The sequence below is a fragment of the Chiloscyllium punctatum genome, chromosome 11 (assembly GCF_047496795.1).
Source record: "Chiloscyllium punctatum isolate Juve2018m chromosome 11, sChiPun1.3, whole genome shotgun sequence".
Lineage (NCBI taxonomy): Eukaryota > Metazoa > Chordata > Chondrichthyes > Orectolobiformes > Hemiscylliidae > Chiloscyllium > Chiloscyllium punctatum.
The window spans coordinates 69,983,153-70,001,419 of record NC_092749.1 but is presented as its reverse complement, the minus strand read 5'-3'; the positions used below and the strand labels follow the sequence as shown (position 1 = coordinate 70,001,419).

At 42.8% G+C, this 18,267-nt stretch overlaps 1 protein-coding gene across 4 annotated transcripts in view; it reads left to right on the top strand.

Moving 5' to 3' along the window:
• usp34 (ubiquitin specific peptidase 34) overlaps window positions 1–18,267 on the top strand; it is a 367,536-nt gene that overhangs the window by 330,323 nt on the left and 18,946 nt on the right. For all 4 annotated transcript variants that reach the window (XM_072581002.1, XM_072581003.1, XM_072581001.1 and 1 more), the window contains 3 exons: window positions 2,781–2,859; window positions 10,139–10,265; window positions 10,749–10,856. In XM_072581002.1, coding sequence (XP_072437103.1) covers window positions 2,781–2,859; window positions 10,139–10,265; window positions 10,749–10,856 — 314 coding nt within the window. The remainder of the gene's footprint in view (window positions 1–2,780; window positions 2,860–10,138; window positions 10,266–10,748; window positions 10,857–18,267) is intronic.

Below are 18,267 nucleotides of genomic sequence, written 5' to 3'. Positions count from 1 at the left end.
ATTCTGAGATATGTCTTACAGATTTCTGAAGAAAATCCCTACTCAACCTCCAGTTTCCCTCTAGTCCCATTTCTTACTCTTTTGAAAACACATTAGTTAAAAACATACCAAAATTAGCTGGCTGAAAGTCCTTTAAGGGGGACTAGCAAATACAAAACTTCAAAGGAAATTTGTAGAATTAAATCAGTGTTATTCTTTGAGATAATGAAGAACTCCAGCCCCTGCTATAATCACCGTTCATAAAAAATTTGAAGTGTGCCAATGGGCACTACATACTCCTTTTTCAAGATCACCTGGATGTGGGTATAATCATGAAAGAGGGGGAAGGTGTTTGGGTCCAACGATGCTCTCCATGTCCAGGATCTGTTATAGCCTCTATGGCCAAATCCAGACCACCCTATTCTGAGCAGGTGGCCAAAACGAAGGAACATGGGGCTGAAGTTCAGCCAGAAATTAAGAAACAGATCTTCAAATAATGAAAAGAGGACTATAGTCAAGTGCAGTCCATGTATACTGGCACTGTTCAAGGTCACAAAAAGAAAATGACCTGGGAGACCATGAAGTTGCTTTATAGGACTGCTGCATGCAACACTATCCAAGCCAAATCCTCAAAGTCTAAGGAGAGGACCCCTACCACTTCCAGATAGCAGAAAGACATGGCACATCATGTCCAGATGGTCGACAAGGTCAAGTAAGTGGAGGATATGAAGCAGCAACATATACAGAAAACTTGTCTATGCAAAGCAGATTGACACCAAGGGAATTTCTGTGATTCTTCTCAAATTGTGGGACTGGCTTTCCTGGAACTAATATGTAATTCTCTCTAAATGAAGATCACCTCAGGTGGAAGTTCACCATATGCTTGAGCCACTGAGAGAACAAAAGTGTAGTCATGGCCAAGCACAACCCTTCTGGCTGACTTTGTTTACAAACTGAAATCTACTAATGCACATCATGGAAATTCTGGCAACATCTACCCTGCCACTCTGCATTCAGCATGATCCCTCACACTGATCGCCTAAACAGCCTGAGTCGTCATCCTGCCAGGCATGTGAATCTGACTTGGTGAAAGTGCACATTCCTGAACAATGGTTCCCCGATGCAATCTGCTATTCCTAATGGGATAGAGTTTGTAGTTGAAGCAACCTTATTTCTTAACCTTGGGTAAGGTCCTGCAAGTCACTGAGATCTATAAGGTCTGTGACCAGGAACTGCCGGTCGTAGTTGAAGCCTTGCTCCTGGAAAAAAATATTGCCACTACATGATACTATAGAGGGGGCTGCAGGTGCAAAATTGTCACCTGAATGCAAAGGCATACCAGCATCTGACTCCATAAGTGGGAGGTTCAGATGTACAGCAACCTTCTGTTCTGGAAGAAGTCAATGAGAATCTTCTGTGTCTTGGTGACAAACTCTGGAACATATCAGAGTGGCCAACTGATACCACAACATGACAGCCATCAGTTGGTTTATGGTCAGCATTCAGAGTATCCTGTCCAGCACACTAGTTGAATGGTGATTTTGACTTCCAGCTCTTGTCAGTGCACTGGTCAGACACCACCTTCAGGTCTGAGGTAGATTCTCATGTAGAGGATAAGAGTAGTCCTCCAGGCAAAAGTCTTGACCTCCTCTGGCAGGGGTGTCCATTCACCACTGACTGACAAGATTCCCTGGTTGATTCTGGCAGAGGATGCTGTAGAATAGATTTCCAGGCCCTTATGTAGCCACCTCAGATCATTTTGAGCTGGGGAAAATGAAGAGCACAAATTAGTGCAAGCTGAAAAGAAGACCTCCAACCCTGACCAGCACGGAGCAAATCCCACCAACACCTCCACAAGATGTGCAGGAGTGACTGAATAGGTACCAAGTCCGTTTCAAATGCAGAGGAGTGTTAGGTGATGCATTTCAGTAGGAAGAACGTTAAAAGACAATATAAAGTGGAGGTATAATTCTAAATGAGCACAGGAGCAAAAAGAGATGGTTATGTATGTGTACAAATTATTGGCAGGACAGGTTGCTTAACCTTTGGCATTATCTACCATATTTACCATGTTCTTCTCATATTTGTCAAAAGTACGAGTTTGTGAAGTACCTGTTAATTGCAGATTCTTCAAGTTTATAATTAATCCCAATTAACCTCAATGAATTTACTGTAATAGTTTCACTATTTTGTTGGAGAATTATTGTCTTTCATCACACCCTATCACTTCACCCACACCATTCCATACTCTGTGATCCTTTCTTTAATATAATACTAAATCCTGAGGTTTAAGTAATCACATGCTATTCTTAACAATATCATAACTATTCCCTAACAATTAGCCTTTCATCCATACTGCTACATTCCCTTCTATTTCATACTAGCTATTTTTCTAACTAGTTGCTTGATGAATTAATAAGTCTTCTGAAAATTCCATGTACAGCATATTAATTGCATTTCCATTATCTACTATCTCGAGGAAACACTTAAATTAGTTAAACAGGAGTTTCCATTTACCAATCTCTACTGATCTTGCTTGATAAACTCATGCCTTTCAAGTATTTACCATTTTATTTTGAATAATTGCTTCAAAGACCGTGACGAGCTGGTGAAGTACACTAAGGAAGTAGCTGGTGATTAAGTGGGTGATTATATGTATTGGTGATGAATATTGCCAGAAATAATAACAAATCTGATCGAACAGTAAATCATCTGTTGTGATTTCCATCTCTTGTGTTTATTGCACTACACAACAATTAGGTAGAACATTCCATCAATGGTGCCTTCTTTCATTATTGCAGTGCCTTCAGAATTCTTCTAGAAACTGATGAAGACAGGCTGCTAGTTGTTTTCAATCGGGGTCTAATTCTGATGACAGAGGTAAATAAATTAGTTCTTTTTACTCCTTTATGTTATGGTTTTTTGTAAGACATTTGGCTTAATTATTCATTGTTTGCTAGTTTAAGATGGAGTAGACAGTGTATATTTGATTGAACTTCAGTTTATATTTTTAAAAATATTATGTACACCTATTACAAACTACAGTATATACTTTTTCTTGAAATCTCAAAATAGAAAAGATGTTTTATCTGTGCTAACCTCGCCACAATATTATATTAATATGCAGTTGCTCATTTTTAGTATGTTGGAAAATTACTGAAGAACTATTAGTTGGTGGCTTTAGTTTAACTGCAAAAATTTCAGGCAGAAATATATTTGTAAGTAAACTAATATGTATTTCTGTTAAATTGTGTTCAAAGAAAATGATAATGTGATCTTTCTTATGATAATCCAGAGGCTTAGACCTTTTGCTCAAAGAACATTTGTTCAAATCTCCCACCATGGCAACTGGAAGAATTTATATTCAATTAATAAGTGTGGAATGAATAGTCTCGGTACTTTTTTTGTCAGCTCAGTTGTTCAATGGATGTGATTGCCAGCAAGACCAGCATTTATAGCTAATACCTAATTGCCCTTGAGAATCTGGTGGTGAGCTGCCTTCCTAAACCTTGCAAACCATGTTGCACAGATATCAGCACAGTATGTTAAGAGTATGGTGTATTGCTGAAAGGAGACTGTATGGGTGAAGGTCCAGGCAAATGAAACCAGGTGGGCCAGCTGACATTAAACAAAGCACTGAAAAAACCAACAGCAAACTTGGGTCACCGTTCCTTCACTGTCACTGGGTTAAAGTTCCTGGAACTCCCTCCCTAACGATATTGTGGGTATACTGACTCAAAACGGACTGCAGCAGTTCAAGAGGGCAGCTCTCCACTACCTTCTCAAGGACAACTAAGGATGGATAGAAATATTGGCTCAGCCAGTGAAGCTTACATCCCATAAAAAGGGCAGCACAGTGGTTAGCACTGCTGCCTCACAGCGCCAGAGACCTGGGTTCAATTCCCACCTCAGGCGACTGACTGTGTGGAGTTTGCACGTTCTCCCCGTGTCTGCGTGGGTTTCCTCCGGGTGCTCCAGTTTCCTCCCACAGTCCAAAGATGTGCAGGTTAGGTGAATTGGCTGTGCTAAATTGCCCGTAGTGTTAGGTAAGGGGTAAATGTAGGGGTATGGGTGGGTTGCGCTTCGGCGGGTCAGTGTGGACTTGTTGGGCCGAAGGGCCTGTTTCCACACTGTAATCTAATCTAATCTAATCAAATAAAACTTGAGAACATTCTACCAAACTCCAGACCTATGAATGAAAGATGAAGGGTACACTTTGGAAAGTCAGGAAGTCGAATTGCTTGTTACAAAATTCCTACAAAATTCCTATTCTTGGATGGTAGGAGTGATAGAAGGTAGAGTAGGTAAATTGTGCTTTTTGTCACCAGGACATACCTCCAGTATTTTTCTCATTGCTAGTAGATGTCCATGTTGTAATAGAACTGTCTGGTTAGGTGACTTAGCTTGATCTGTAGATTAGTCATAGAGTCAGATGTACAGCACGGAACAGATCCTTTGGTCCAACTCGTCCATGCCAAGCAGATAAAATACAGTCTTTCCTGCTGCTACCATTTATTGTGCCTGCACACAACCTTTCCTGTATTGAGCCATTTATCACATCTGAAAGGCCATTTTGGTTCAAGAATAATTAGGGGCATCCAACAAATTTTTGGTTTTACCAGTAATGTCCACATCCCACAAAAAAATGTATAATATTGGTCATTCATCCACCATGTTAAATATTAATTCAATCCACTGACAGCTTATAGGCAAAGGTGTGTAAAATCTTTAATGTACAGCAAGAATTCCTCTAGTCTGCAATGACAGCATCTTCCAAGCCCAGGACCTCTACCACTACAAGTTCAAGGATTGCAGATGCATGGGATCACCACCTGCAGGACCCCTCAAAGTCTCACCACTATTTCGTTGTCACTGGATCAGAATCCTGGAGTTCCTTCTCGAACAGCTCTGGGTCTACCTGTATTATATTGATTGCAGCAGGCCGAGATGATTCATACCACCATCTTGAGGGGATTACTGATGAGTTGTAAATGCTGGCCTTGCCAGCGATACTTGCATCCAATAAACCAATAACAGAGAAAACATGTACAATCAGTTAGATGAAATTGAATGTTTTGGCTTATTTGATGAATCTCCACCCATATGCAACAGATAATAAAACAAACTAAGTTTCTTTTGAGCTATGCATGTTCCTAACTAATCCTAAGGTTTAGAGATATGCCAGACAACAACACATCATACTGAGCTTGCCAAAGCAGCTAACAACCAATGACCTTCAATCCATGCTTTGTGAACATTAAGAAAGTATCCTCAGTAATCAATTGAAAACAAAGCTTCATTTTTAAAATGTTTTCAGTGCATCCTAATCAATAAATTGTGGTTATTTTTTGCTAAATAACCTTTTGAGATTAGTTTCATTGGCCACTCCTGTAAACAGACTTTGGGTTCCATCAAATCTTTTGCTCTCATTGCATTTAGATGGGTGCTTGTCTAACAAAACACCTTCTTTGAGAAGGTAACCAAACAGGTGGATGAGTGTAAAGCGGTTGATGTGGTGCTTATAGATTTTCAGTAAGGCATTTGATAAGGTTCCCCACGGTAGGCTATTGCACAAAATACGGAGGGATGGGATTGAGGGTGTTTTAGTGGTTTGGATAAGAAATTGGCTAGCTGAAAGAAGACAGAGGGTGGTAGTTGATGGGAAATATTCATCCTGGAATTCAGTTACTAATGGTGTACCACAAGGATCTGTTTTGGGGCCACTGTTGTTTGTCATTTTTATAAATGACCTGGATGAGGGCGTAGATGGGTTAGTAAATTTGCGGATGACCATAAGGTCAGTAGAGTTGTGGGTAGTGATGAAGGATGTTGTAGGTTACAGAGGGACATAGATAAGCATTAGAGCTGGGCTGAGAGGTGGCAAATAGAGTTTAATGCAGAAAAATGTGAGGTGATTCACTTTGGAAGGAATAACAGGAATGCAGAGTACTGGGCTAATAGTCAGATTCTTGGTAGTGTAGATGAGCGGGAAGATTTCAGTCTCCAGGTACATACATCCTTGAAAGTTGCCACCCAGGTTGATAGGGTTGTTAAGAAGGCATACGATGTGTAAGCTTTTATTGGTAGAGGGATTGAATTTCGGAACCATGAGGTTATGCTGCAGCTGTACAAAACTCTGTTGCAGCCACACTTGGGGTATTATGTACAGTTCTGGTCCTTGCATTATAGGAAGGATGTGAAAGCTTTGGAAAGGGTTCAGAGGAAATTTACTAGGATATTGCCTGGTATGGAGGGAAGGTCTTATGAGGAAAGGCTGAGGGACTTGAGGCTGCTTTTGTTAGAAGAAGGTTGAGAGGTGACTTAATTAAGACATACAGGATAATCAGAGGGTTAGATAGGGTGGACATCAAGAGCCTTTTTCCTCAGATGGGGCTGGCTAGCACAAGGGGACGTAGTTTTAAATTGTGGGGTGGTAGATATAGGACAGACGTCAAGAGTTAGTTTCTTTACTCAGTAGTAGGGGCGTGGAACGCACTGCCTGCAACAGTGGTAGACTCGCCAACTTTAAGGGCAATTAAATGGTTATTGGATTGGCATATAGGCGAGAATGGAATAGTGTAGGTTAGATGGGCTTCAGATTGGTTCAACAGGTCGACGTAACATCGAGGGCTGAAGGGCCTGTCCTGTGCTGTAATGTTCTGTGGTCTAAAATTAACAATGTTAGGAAGCTTTTTTATTGGAAAATGCAGCAAAAATGTTTCACTAGGTATGTTGGTAGCAATGTGTCTGCTTTATCTGTGATTGTATTAAATTGGCCATAATTTAGAACAGCATGGTTCTCATTGCTGCCTCACAGCAACAGTCCAGCCTTGGGCGACTGTCTGAGTGGAGTTTGCACATTTTCCTCTTGTCTGCGTGAGTTTTCTCTGGGTTCTGGTTTCGTTTCACAGTCCAGAGATGTGCAGGTTAGATGAATTGGTCATGCTAAATAGTGGAAAGGAGAAAGTGAGGACTGCAGATACTGGAGATCCAAGCTGAAAACTGTGTTGCTGGAAAAGCGCAGCAGGTCAGGCAGCATCCAAGGAGCAGGAGAATCGACGTTTCGGGCATGAGCCCTTCTTCAGGGGAATGAGGAGGGTGTGCCAAGCAGGCTAAGATAAAAGGTAGGGAGGAGGGACTTGGGGGAGGGGCGTTGGGAATGCGATAGGTGGAAGGAGGTTCAGATGAGGGTGATAGGCTGGAGATGGGGTGGGGGCGGAGAGGTCGGGAAGAAGATTGCAGATCAAGAAGGCGGTGCTGAGTCCGAGGGTTGGGACTGAGATAAGGTGGGGTCAGGGTAAGTGAGGAAGCTGGAGAAATCTGCATTCATCCCTTGTGGTTGGAGGGTTCCTAGGCAGAAGCTGAGGCGCTCTTCCTCCAGGCGTCGTGTTGCCATGGTCTGGCAATGGAGGATGCCAAGGACCAACATGCCCTTGGCGGAGTGGGAGGGGGAGTTAAAGTGTTCAGCCACAGGGCGGTTGGGTTGGTTGTTGTGGGTGTCCCAGAGATGTTCTCTGAAACATTCTGCAAGTAGGCGGCCTGTCTCCCCAATGTAGAGGTCACATCGGGTGCAGCGGATGCAGTAAATGATGTGTGTGGAGGTGCAGGTGCATTTGTGATGGATATGGAAGGATCCCTTGGGGCCTCGGGGAGAGGTGTGGGTGCAAGTTTTGCATTTCTTGCAGTTGCAAGGGAAGGTACCGGGAGTGGAGGTTGGGTTGGGGGGGGGGGGGGGGGGGGGGTTGTGTGGACCTGACGAGGGAGTCGCAGAGGCAGTGGTCTTTCCGGAACGTTGATAGGGGAGGGGAGGGAATTATATACTTGGTGGTGGGGTCTGTTTGGAGGTGGCGGAAATGACGAAGGATGATATGATGTTTCTGGAGGTTGATGGGGTGGTAGGTGAGGACCAGTGGAGTTCTGTCCTGGTGGCGATTGGAGGTGCAGGGTTCAAGGGCGGAGGAGCGGGAAGTGGAGGAGAAGCGGTGGAGAGCATCATCAACCACTTCTGAGGGGAAATTGCGGTCTTTGAAGAAGGAGGCCATCCTCCTCCTCCTGTCCCCTTGACCATGACCCCATCTCCCACCACCAAACCATCATCTCCCAGACCATCCATAACCTCATCACCTCGGGGGATCTCCCATCCACCGCCTCCAACCTCATCGTTCCACAACCCCGCACCGCCCGTTTCTACCTCCTGTCCAAAATCCACAAACCTGACTGCCCTGGCTGACCCATTGTCTCAGCCTGCTCCTGCCCCACCAAACTCATTTCTGCATATCTCGACACGGTCCTGTCCCCCTTAGTCCAAGAACTCCCCACCTACGTTCGGGACACCACTCTCGCTCTCCACCTCCTCCATGATTTTCGCTTCCCCGGCCCCCAACGCCTTATCTTCACCATGGACCACCCGACAGTACACTTCGACTGACTGAACTGGTCCTCACTCTGAATAACTTCTCTTTTCAATCCTCCCACTTCCTCCAAACCAAAGGAGTAGCCATGGGTGCCTCTTCGTCAGATATGTGGAACAGTCCATCTTCCGCAGCTACACAGGCACCACCCCCCACCTTTTCCTCCGCTACATCAATGACTGTATCGGCGATACCTCGTGCTCCCACGAGGAGGTTGAACAGTTCATCCACTTTACTAACACCTTCCACACCGACCTCAAATTTACCTGGACCGTCTCAGACTCCTCCCTCCCCTTCCTAGACCTCTCCATTTCTATCTCGGGCGACCAAATCACACGGACATTTGCTATAAACCGACCGACTCCCACAGCGACCTAGGTTACACCTCCTCCCACCCTGCCCCCTGTAAAAACGCCATCCCATATTCCCAATTCCTTCACCTCCGCCGCATCTGCTCCCAGGAGGACCAGTTCCAATACTGAACAACCCAGATGGCCTCCTGCTTCAAAGACCGCAATTTCCCCCCAGATGTGGTTGACAATGCTCTCCACCGCATCTCCTCCACTTCCCGCTCTTCCGCCCTTGAACCCCACCCCTCCAATCGCCACCAGGACAGAACCCCACTAGTCCTCACCTACCACCCCACCAACCTCCAGATACATCGTATCATCCTTAGTCATTTCCGCCACCTCCAAACAGACCCCATCACCAAGGATAAATTTCCCACCCCTCCCCTATCAGCGTTCCGGAAAGACCACTCCCTCCGCAACTCCCTCGTCAGGTCCACACCCCCCACCAACCCAACCTCCACTCCCGGCACCTTCCCCTGCAACTGCAAGAAATGCAAAACTTGCGCCCACACCTCCCCCCTCATTTCTCTCCAAGGCTCCAAGAGATCCTTCCACATCCATCACAAATTCACCTGCACCTCCACACACACCATTTACTGCACCTGATGTGGCCTCCTCTATATTGGGGAGACAGGCCGCCTACTTGCAGAACGTTTCAGAGAACGCCTCTGGGACACCCGCACCAACCAACCCAACCGCCCCGTGGCTGAACACTTTAACTCTCCCTCCCACTCCGCCAAGGACATGCAGGTCCTTGGCCTCCTCCATCGCCAGACCATGGCAACACGACGCCTGGAGGAAGAGCGCCTCATCTTCCGCCTAGGAACCCTTCAACAACAAGGGATGAATGCAGATTTCTCCAGCTTCCTCAATTTCCCCCCCCCCACCCACCTTTATCTCAGTCCCAACCCTCGGACTCAGCACCGCCTTCTTGACCTGCAATCTTCTTCCCGACCTCTCCGCCCCACCCCCTCTCCGGCCTGTCACCCTCACCTTAACCTCCTTCCACCTATCGCATTCCCAACGCCCCTCCCCCAAGTCCCTCCTCCCTACCTTTTATCGTAGCCTACTTGGCACACTCTCCTCATTCCTGAAGAAGGGCTTATGCCAGAAACGTCAATTCTCCTGCTCCTTGGATGCTGCCTGACCTGCTGCACTTTTCCAGCAACACATTTTTCATGCTGAATCATGTTCAGGGATGAGTAGGTTAGGTGCATTAGTCAGGGGAGATGTAGAGTAATAGGTTAGGGGAATAAGTCTGGATGAGATACACTTCGGAGAGTCTGTGTGGACTTGGTGCCTGTTTCCATGCTGTAAGGGTTCTATGATTCTACAATAATTATTTTGGCTTCAAGAAATCAAAACATATGTTTCTAATTTTCTTTTTAATTTTTTTAGTCTTTTAATACTTTGCACATGATGTACCATGAGGCTACAGCTTGCCATGTGACTGGGGACTTGGTGGAGCTTCTGTCTATTTTCTTATCTGTTCTGAAATCTACACGTCCATATTTGCAGCGGAAAGGTCTGTTGACTTTTGGTGTTTTTTTTTATTCTACTAATTTTGATTTTTTTGTTTGCGGAAGAGTTCCTTAACTGTCTTAGGTTCTGTAATGTAAGTGTAATGTTTTTAATGGATTATTTTAAATGCATTCTATTATGCCCTTCATATGTGAGGGTTGGAAATGCCAAGAACGAAATTTACTATTGATAGTTGACAACCGTTTTTTTCAAAAATAGTATTTGAATTGTGGAGACTTTTAACAAAATTTTAAATTTTCGTGTTTTGACATTGCAGCTAACACAATAGAATATTGTTTCCTACTAGGACACGCAACTCAATCTTTGATTTTGTATCTTTATACTCAATATCATTGTTTTGTTTTCGTGTTTTGTGTTTTAATATATTTCTTGAATACTTTGTCCTCCTCCAACAAAATAATGTCTCATTTTAGAAAAAAATTGCAACTTTCAATTTCACATTTTTTTTTTAACTTTACATTTACAGATGTTAAGCAAGCCTTGATCCAGTGGCAGGAAAGAATCGAATTTGCTCACAAGCTTCTCACATTATTGAATTCCTATAGTCCGCCAGAACTTCGAAATGCCTGTATAGGTAATAATACCATGAGATTAAACTTCAGCAACTAAATAAATTTACATTGAATCCAGATAAACTACAGATTCCAAAGTTAATATTATGCTGTGTTCAATTGACAAGTTGCTGCAGGGGCTGTTGTTAATGTCAACTTTTACTAGCAAAAACTGACTAGATCAGCATGGACGAGTTGGACCGAAGGGTCTCTTTCCATGCTGTACATCTCTATGACCCCATGAACATCCCTTCTTGAATGGTTAGAGAATCCTGCACGAAATGACTGGCCATTTTCACCAAAATATTTGCTCAGTAGTAAATAACATTTATCACTCAGCAATGCAAGTCTCTTGGTTGCTACAGGAATTTCTTTTATGTGTTCACAAAATGTGATAGAACATAGAACAATACAGCGCAGTACAGGCCCTTTGGCCCTCGATGTTGCGCCAATCCAAGCCCACCTAACCTACACTAGCCCACTATCCTCCGTATGCCTATCCAATGCCCGTTTAAATGCCCATAAAGAGGGAGAGTCCACCACTGCTACTGGCAGGGCATTCCATGAACTCACGACTTGCTGAGTAAAGAATCTACCCCTAACATCTGTCCTATACCTACCACCCCTTAATTTAAAGCTATGCCCCCTCGTAATAGCTGACTGCATACGTGGAAAAAGCTTCTCATGGTCAATCCTATCTAAACCCCTAACCATCTTGTACACCTCTATCAAGTCACCCCTAAACCTTCTTTTCTCCAATGAAAACAGCCCCAAGTACCTCAGCCTTTCCTCATACGATCTTCCTACCATACCAAGCAACATTCTGGTAAACCTCCTCTGCACCCGTTCTAGTGCTTCCACATCCTTCCTATAGTATGGCGAACAAAACTGCACACAATACTCCAGATGCGGCCGCACCAGAGTCTTATACAACTGCAACATGACCTCAGGACTCCGGAACTCATTTCCTCTACCAATAAAAGCTAGTACGCCATATGCCTTCTTCACCACACTATTTACCTGGGTGGCAATTTTCAGAGATCTGTGTACATGGACACCAAGATCCCTCTGCTCATCCACACTACCAAGTATCCGACCATTAGCCCAGTACCCCGTCTTTTTGTTACTCATACCATAGTGAATCACCTCACACTTACCCACATTGAACTCCATTTGCCACCTTTCTGCCCAGCTCTGCAGCTTATCTATATCCCGCTGTAACCTGCCACATCCTTCCTCACTGTCAACAACTCCACCGACTTTCGTATCATCCCCAAACTTGCTCACCCAACCTTCTAGCCCCTCCTCCAGGTCATTTATAAAAATGACAAACAGCAATGGTCCCAAAACAGATCCTTGCGGAACACTGCTAATAACTGCACTCCAAGATGAACCTTTACCATCAACTACTACCCTCTGTCTTCTTCCAGCCAGCCAATTCCTAATCCAAACCTCCAACTCTCCCTCAATGCCATACCTCCGTATTTTTTGCAGTAGCCTACCATGGGGAACCTTATCAAACGCCTTACTAAAATCCATATACACCACATCTACCGCTTTACCCTCATCCACCTCCTTAGTCACCTTCTTAAAGATCAGCACCAGCTAGGTCAGCACTTATTGCCTGTTCCTAATTGCCATTGAGAAGGTAGGGGTTAGCTGCTTTCTTGAACCATTGCTGTCCATATAGTGTAGGAAGTAAGATCCAATGTTTTCACTCAGCCACAGTGAAAGAATAGCAGAATTAGTTCCAAGTTAGGATGGTGTGTGTGGAACTTGTGGGTGGTAGTGTCCCCATGCATATACTGCCCTTGTCCTTCTGGGTGTTCGAGTGTTTGGAAAGAACCCTGGCTAATTGCTGCAATGTAGCCTATGAATGCTGCATTCTGCTGCCTCTGTACGTCAGTAGTAGAGGGAGTAAATAAGGTGGTGAACAGTGTGCCAATAAAGCAGGCTGCTTTGCCCCAAGTGGAATCAAGATTCTTGAATGTTGTTGGAGCTGCACTTATCCAAGAAAGTATTCTGTCACATTTATGACATGTACTTTGTTGATTGTGGGTCAGGAGGTGAGTTATTTATCACAGAACTTACAGCCCTGACCTGCTGTTACCATCATAATATTTATATTTAGATTGGTTTCTGGCCAGCATATTGCTAGCGGGGGATTCAACAATGGTAGTACAATTGAGTATCTTGGGGAAATGGTTAGTTATTGGAGATTATTGTTTCCTGATACTTGTTTTTCTTTTACTCATTCCTGAGATGGGGTATCGCTGGTTAGGCTAACATTTAAGAATCTATCTTTATCTGCCTTAAAAATATTTAAAGATTCTGCATCACTGCCTTTTGAAGAAGGGAATACCAAACCCACAGGAACCCTACGAGAGAGAGAAATATTTGTTATCCATCTCTTAAACGGGTGACTCCTTAATTTTGGAGTTCTGTATCCTCTCACAGGAGGAAACACCCTTTCCATGTCTATCCAGTCAAGTCCTCCCAGGATCTTATATTTCGGTTAAGTGACCTCTGACTCTTCTAAACACCAGAGAATACAGGCCTAGTCTGATTTGCCTTCCTCATAAAGCAATCTGCTCATTCCAAGTATTAGTTTAGAAAAGCTTCTCTGAACTGCTCCCAGTACATTAACATTCTTCTGCATGTACAATGACCAATACTGTACACACAGGTACTTCAGAGGCAGCCTCACCAAAACTGAAGCCTAACCTCCCCACCCGTGGATTCAATTCCCCTCACAGTAAAGCATAATATTCTGTTGGCTTTCCTGATTACTTGCTGTACCTGCCCATTAACCTACAATTTATTCACTAACGTACATAGACCTCTCTGCATCTGAGTTTTGCAACCTCTCACCATTTGGATAATATGCTTTTTATTCTTTCTGCCAAAATGGACAGCTTCTCACATTGTACTCTGTTTGTCTGAACTTTGCCTACTCACTTAACCTACTTGCATTCTTTTGTGGAATCTTGTTAAATTATTTTTCATAACTCTTTCCTACCTATATTTGTATTGTCAGCAAATTTAACTGCCATACCTTTGGGCACTTCATCCAAATTATTTGTATAAATTGTAAAGAGTTAAGGCCCCAGCATCAACTGCTGTGACACGCCACTCATGACATCCTGCTCGCCTGAAAAGGTTTTATCCTATTTCCTATTTTCTGTTAGTCAACCTACCTTCTATCCATGTCAGCATGTTACCCCATCACTATGAGCTTTTATTATATACAATAACCTTTATGGCCTTATCAAATAGCCAGAGTCATTTTCCTTTGTGCTAGATATGATTCTGACCAGAGCAGAGCTTTTGCTCCAATTTTAATTGACTTTGGTTTTACTAGGGTTCCTTGATGTCAAATTTGTATTAATTGTCATTTGATGTCGAGGACAGTCACTCTCACCTCAACTTTGGAGTTTACTACTTTTGTGCATGTTTAGGCCAAGGCTGTAATGAAGTCAAGATATGAGTGCTCTTGAGTCCAAACTGAGCATCAGTGAGCATTTTATTGCAGAATGTGTGCTGCTTAAGAATATTGTTGATGTTGACAGCCACTTTCAGCACTCTGCTGCTGCTGCTTGACAGTAGACTGATGGAATAGTGATAAGAAAGAGTGGATTTACCCTGCATTTTGTGGCCAAAATTGAGAGACAAGAGTTCGGATGTTCTTCTGAAATTGTAGGTAAACACTCTATGCTCACTGAGAGGAATTTATCTTTATGTTACTAGCTTTAATCTGGAGGCAACAACAGTAATAAATTTGTAAATTCTTTATGCTGTCCTAGGAATCTATAATTGTTTTAAGCTTGTTAAATAGAAGAATTTTAAGAGTCTGTATTAAGCGAAGGATAATCTGATAATGTCCTAACAGGTAATGTTTACTGCAAACTACCTTTTTTAACTGAAAAGATTGATTGGAGATATTTGAGAGAGTATAATGTCCCTATGTTCATTGGTATGGCAGACAAATTGAGTATTATCCTTACAGGATTGATACAGTCACTGATGTTGGCAAGTGAGATGAAGTTCTCTCCAGACAGGTTTGCTGAATAAAAACATATTCATTGGGATCATTGAAAATTGTTACCTCTTCCTTTTGTACCAGCTTAATTTAAAATGTGGCTTTGTTACCGAACAAAAGCTTTCTTAACTGAACAGAACATAACCTCAACCAAATTTGGAATTAGAGTTAGTTGTTCAGTGGCTCAAGAGCACTTTACTCAACAAAACCTGCATCTCCTGGAAAAGAAAACTGAAGAGTTAAATTGGGAAGTTGGGCTCAAAATTAAGAATGATCTTGGGTGCTTCGTTGTTATGTTTTTTTTCCCCAAGACTTGAACATCTTAAAAAAGAAAGGCAGAGTTAGGTGAAAATGGTAGTGAGAAGCTAAAAATTGAATTGTGAGGTTCAAGTCAGTTTCAAACAATCTGACGACTTGCTGTCTCGCTCTCAGTAAGAACAAAGGAAATTGCCAAATCAAGAAAGTGAGAAACACTATGATGGGGGATTTCTTCTTGGATTCCAATCTATAGCTGTCTATTTTCAGAAGACAGGAGGTCTATCAGCAGTAGCACTTTTCTTGATAAAGTTAACTAGACAAAATAAATTGTGAAACCTTTGGGCCCATTACAAATAGGATCCCAGGGCCTGTACTGCACAATCCAGTGGTGATTTTAAAAAACAGCATGTAGTACAAGAGTAAGGTTATTGGTCTGTACAGACAATGACTAATGTTACAAGAAAAGTTTGAAATTGGAAACCAATGCACATTTCAGTGTGGTTTAATGCTGTTGCAACTTACACTAAAAATTATGGCACGTTGCAACTCAAAATAATGTGATTGAGGTCAACATATCAAGAGTTTTCAAAGAGTAAAGGATGGTATCTGCAATGTCTTAAAGCCAGGCAAACGTGTATTTCGTTTTATAAGATTGTAAAATAGCTCAGCATATTTGGAGTCTGTTTTGGAAATATGATGTATTATGTTTGTAGCCATGTTGTACATTATTTGATAAATTGTTTGGGATGTTAAGACCTTCGTGTTTTTCAAGAGTTGTAAAGTGAAATTTACTGCATGATAACTTTTTGTTTTTTGTGGAAGGGATGTGATAGTGTTGGGGAATATGGTGACCTACGATTCAAAAGCAGTAATTGCATTAGTTATTAAGGGATCACTTTAAATTTTCTTGGATAGTCAGAAACTCCGGACCCTTGATCTGGAACTTGTACAAATAGGAACGAGCTTGAGACAGCTGTTATTTGAACAGATACAAAGGAAAGCTGGAGACAATCGAGCAAAGAGTTATCACAGCTCTTTGAGACTTTGTGTAAGCATCCTTAAAAGGTTTAAAACCTGGAAAGCTGTGCAAGTTGTTTGGAGTTGCTGAAGATGTACATGATTTTAACCAGAAGTGGCCAAACCTTTAACTGAGGTGTTATTGTTTGGTCAGTCAGAAAAGAAGTGTGTCAAGAATTGTGACTTGAGGGAGAGGAGTTCTTGGAAGTGTGCCTTGGTGTTGATTGTATCTAAACAAAAACCTTGGGGTTAAAGCTATTGTAAGATAGGACTCCTGACCCATCCTGCATGAATAAAGACTATGATATTGTGGAACTGTGAATCTAGATATTCGCATACGTACTGAAGGCAAGTGTTTTTGGCTTTGTATAATGTTTCTTTGTTTTCTGAACAGTCAAGCCAGCAACGTAAAACTTTTGTATTTGAAGCATCATCCTGTTAATTCATACATAATTTGTGTTGGTTTTGATACATGTAAAAGTTAAAACTATGAAAAGCAGAATATTGGACAGAATCTTCTGCTCTCCCTGGTGACAAGCTTGAAGGTGGGAAGGTCATTTCATTAGGCAGGTCAATGACATGACTTTTGCCTGTCCACCAAAATTAAGTTCTGTTTGGAAAGCCCATGGTCAACTTTCCTGCACCACTTTCAATTGAGACCATCAAGTAGCCCCTTTAGGATTACTTAAGACCTTCATCCTGTCACCATTGAGACTAACCCAGCTGCAAGTTGGCCTATTGTCAGTCAGCTGCTTGTCACCACAATGGGGTAGCATGGGAGGTGTTGCGGTGATAATGATGTTGATCTCTTGATCCTAGTGCCTGATTGAGGGACTAGACATTGGAAATGGGAGATCCAATGAAAGCCACCCCTTCCTCTCGTTTCCCTGTGACCCCCACCCCACAAAATCACCTGCTCAAATTATCTGAAGCACTTTGTGATCCTGAGGCTCTAGGGGATGTCTTTGGCAATAACCACAACCATAACCTGCTCAGTGGTGTAGCTGAGTGAGAGTTGCCAGCCACTGGCTAGGAGTTCTTGATGTCAGGTGGCCTGGCTCGTGCCTGATTGCTATCTGATTCAGTAGCAGAGATTTCTGATGCCAGATTAAGATCTCTTAATATTGGTAATTTCTTCATTTGAGGGCCACTTGATAAATTTGGTTATTTTGGGGATCAATAACAGTTTGTGAAAAGCAATGTTCTAAATCCCAGTGTTTACAAATTGTATGTGAATGCTTCCTACATTGTATTAAGGTGATTTAGGATCTCCGTATGGTTGACCAGTAGGGATTTTCATGGATAAAGGGGTCTGTTGAGATGACAACTGGTGACTTAATAGAGGTCTGCGAGAGTCTATGTTGGGACCACAACTACTCGTATTATACATTAATGATTTGGGCAAAGGAACTGTGAGGGCATTCTTGTTACGTTTGCAAATGACATAAAGATAAGTGGAGGGACAGATAGTGCTGAGGAAGCGGGAAGCCTGTAGAAGGATTTGGACAGGCTAGAAAAGTAGTCAAAGAAATGACTAATGGAATACACTGGGAAATATGGAGTTACGCACTTTGGTAGGGAGAATAGATGGGTAGACTTATTTTCTAAATGGAGAAAAGCTTTGGAAATCTGAAGCACAAAGGGACTTGGGAGTCCTCATTCAGAATTCTCTTAAGGTTAACATGAAAGTTCATTTCACAGGAAGGCAAATGGAATGTTAGCACTTTTTTCAAAAGACTAGAATGCAAGAGCAGGAATGTACTGCTGAGGCTGTGCAAAGCGCTGGTCAGAATGCATTTGGAATAATGTGAACAGTTTTGGGCCTCATGTCGAAGGAAAAATGTGCTGACCTTTGAGGAGGTTTAGAGGAGTTTTACAAGAATGAGGTTTTTGTCGAATGAGGAGTGGTTGAGGACTCTGTATCGATATCTGATGGAGTTTAGAAGGATGAGGAGGATCTGATTGAAACTTAGAATACTGAGAGACCTGGATAGAGTGGACATGGAGAAGATACTTCCACTTGTAGGAGAGACTAAGATTTGAGGATGGAGCTGAGGAGGAATTTCTTTAGCCAGAGGGTGGTCACTCTGTGGAACTCATGGTTGCAGAAGGCTGTGGGG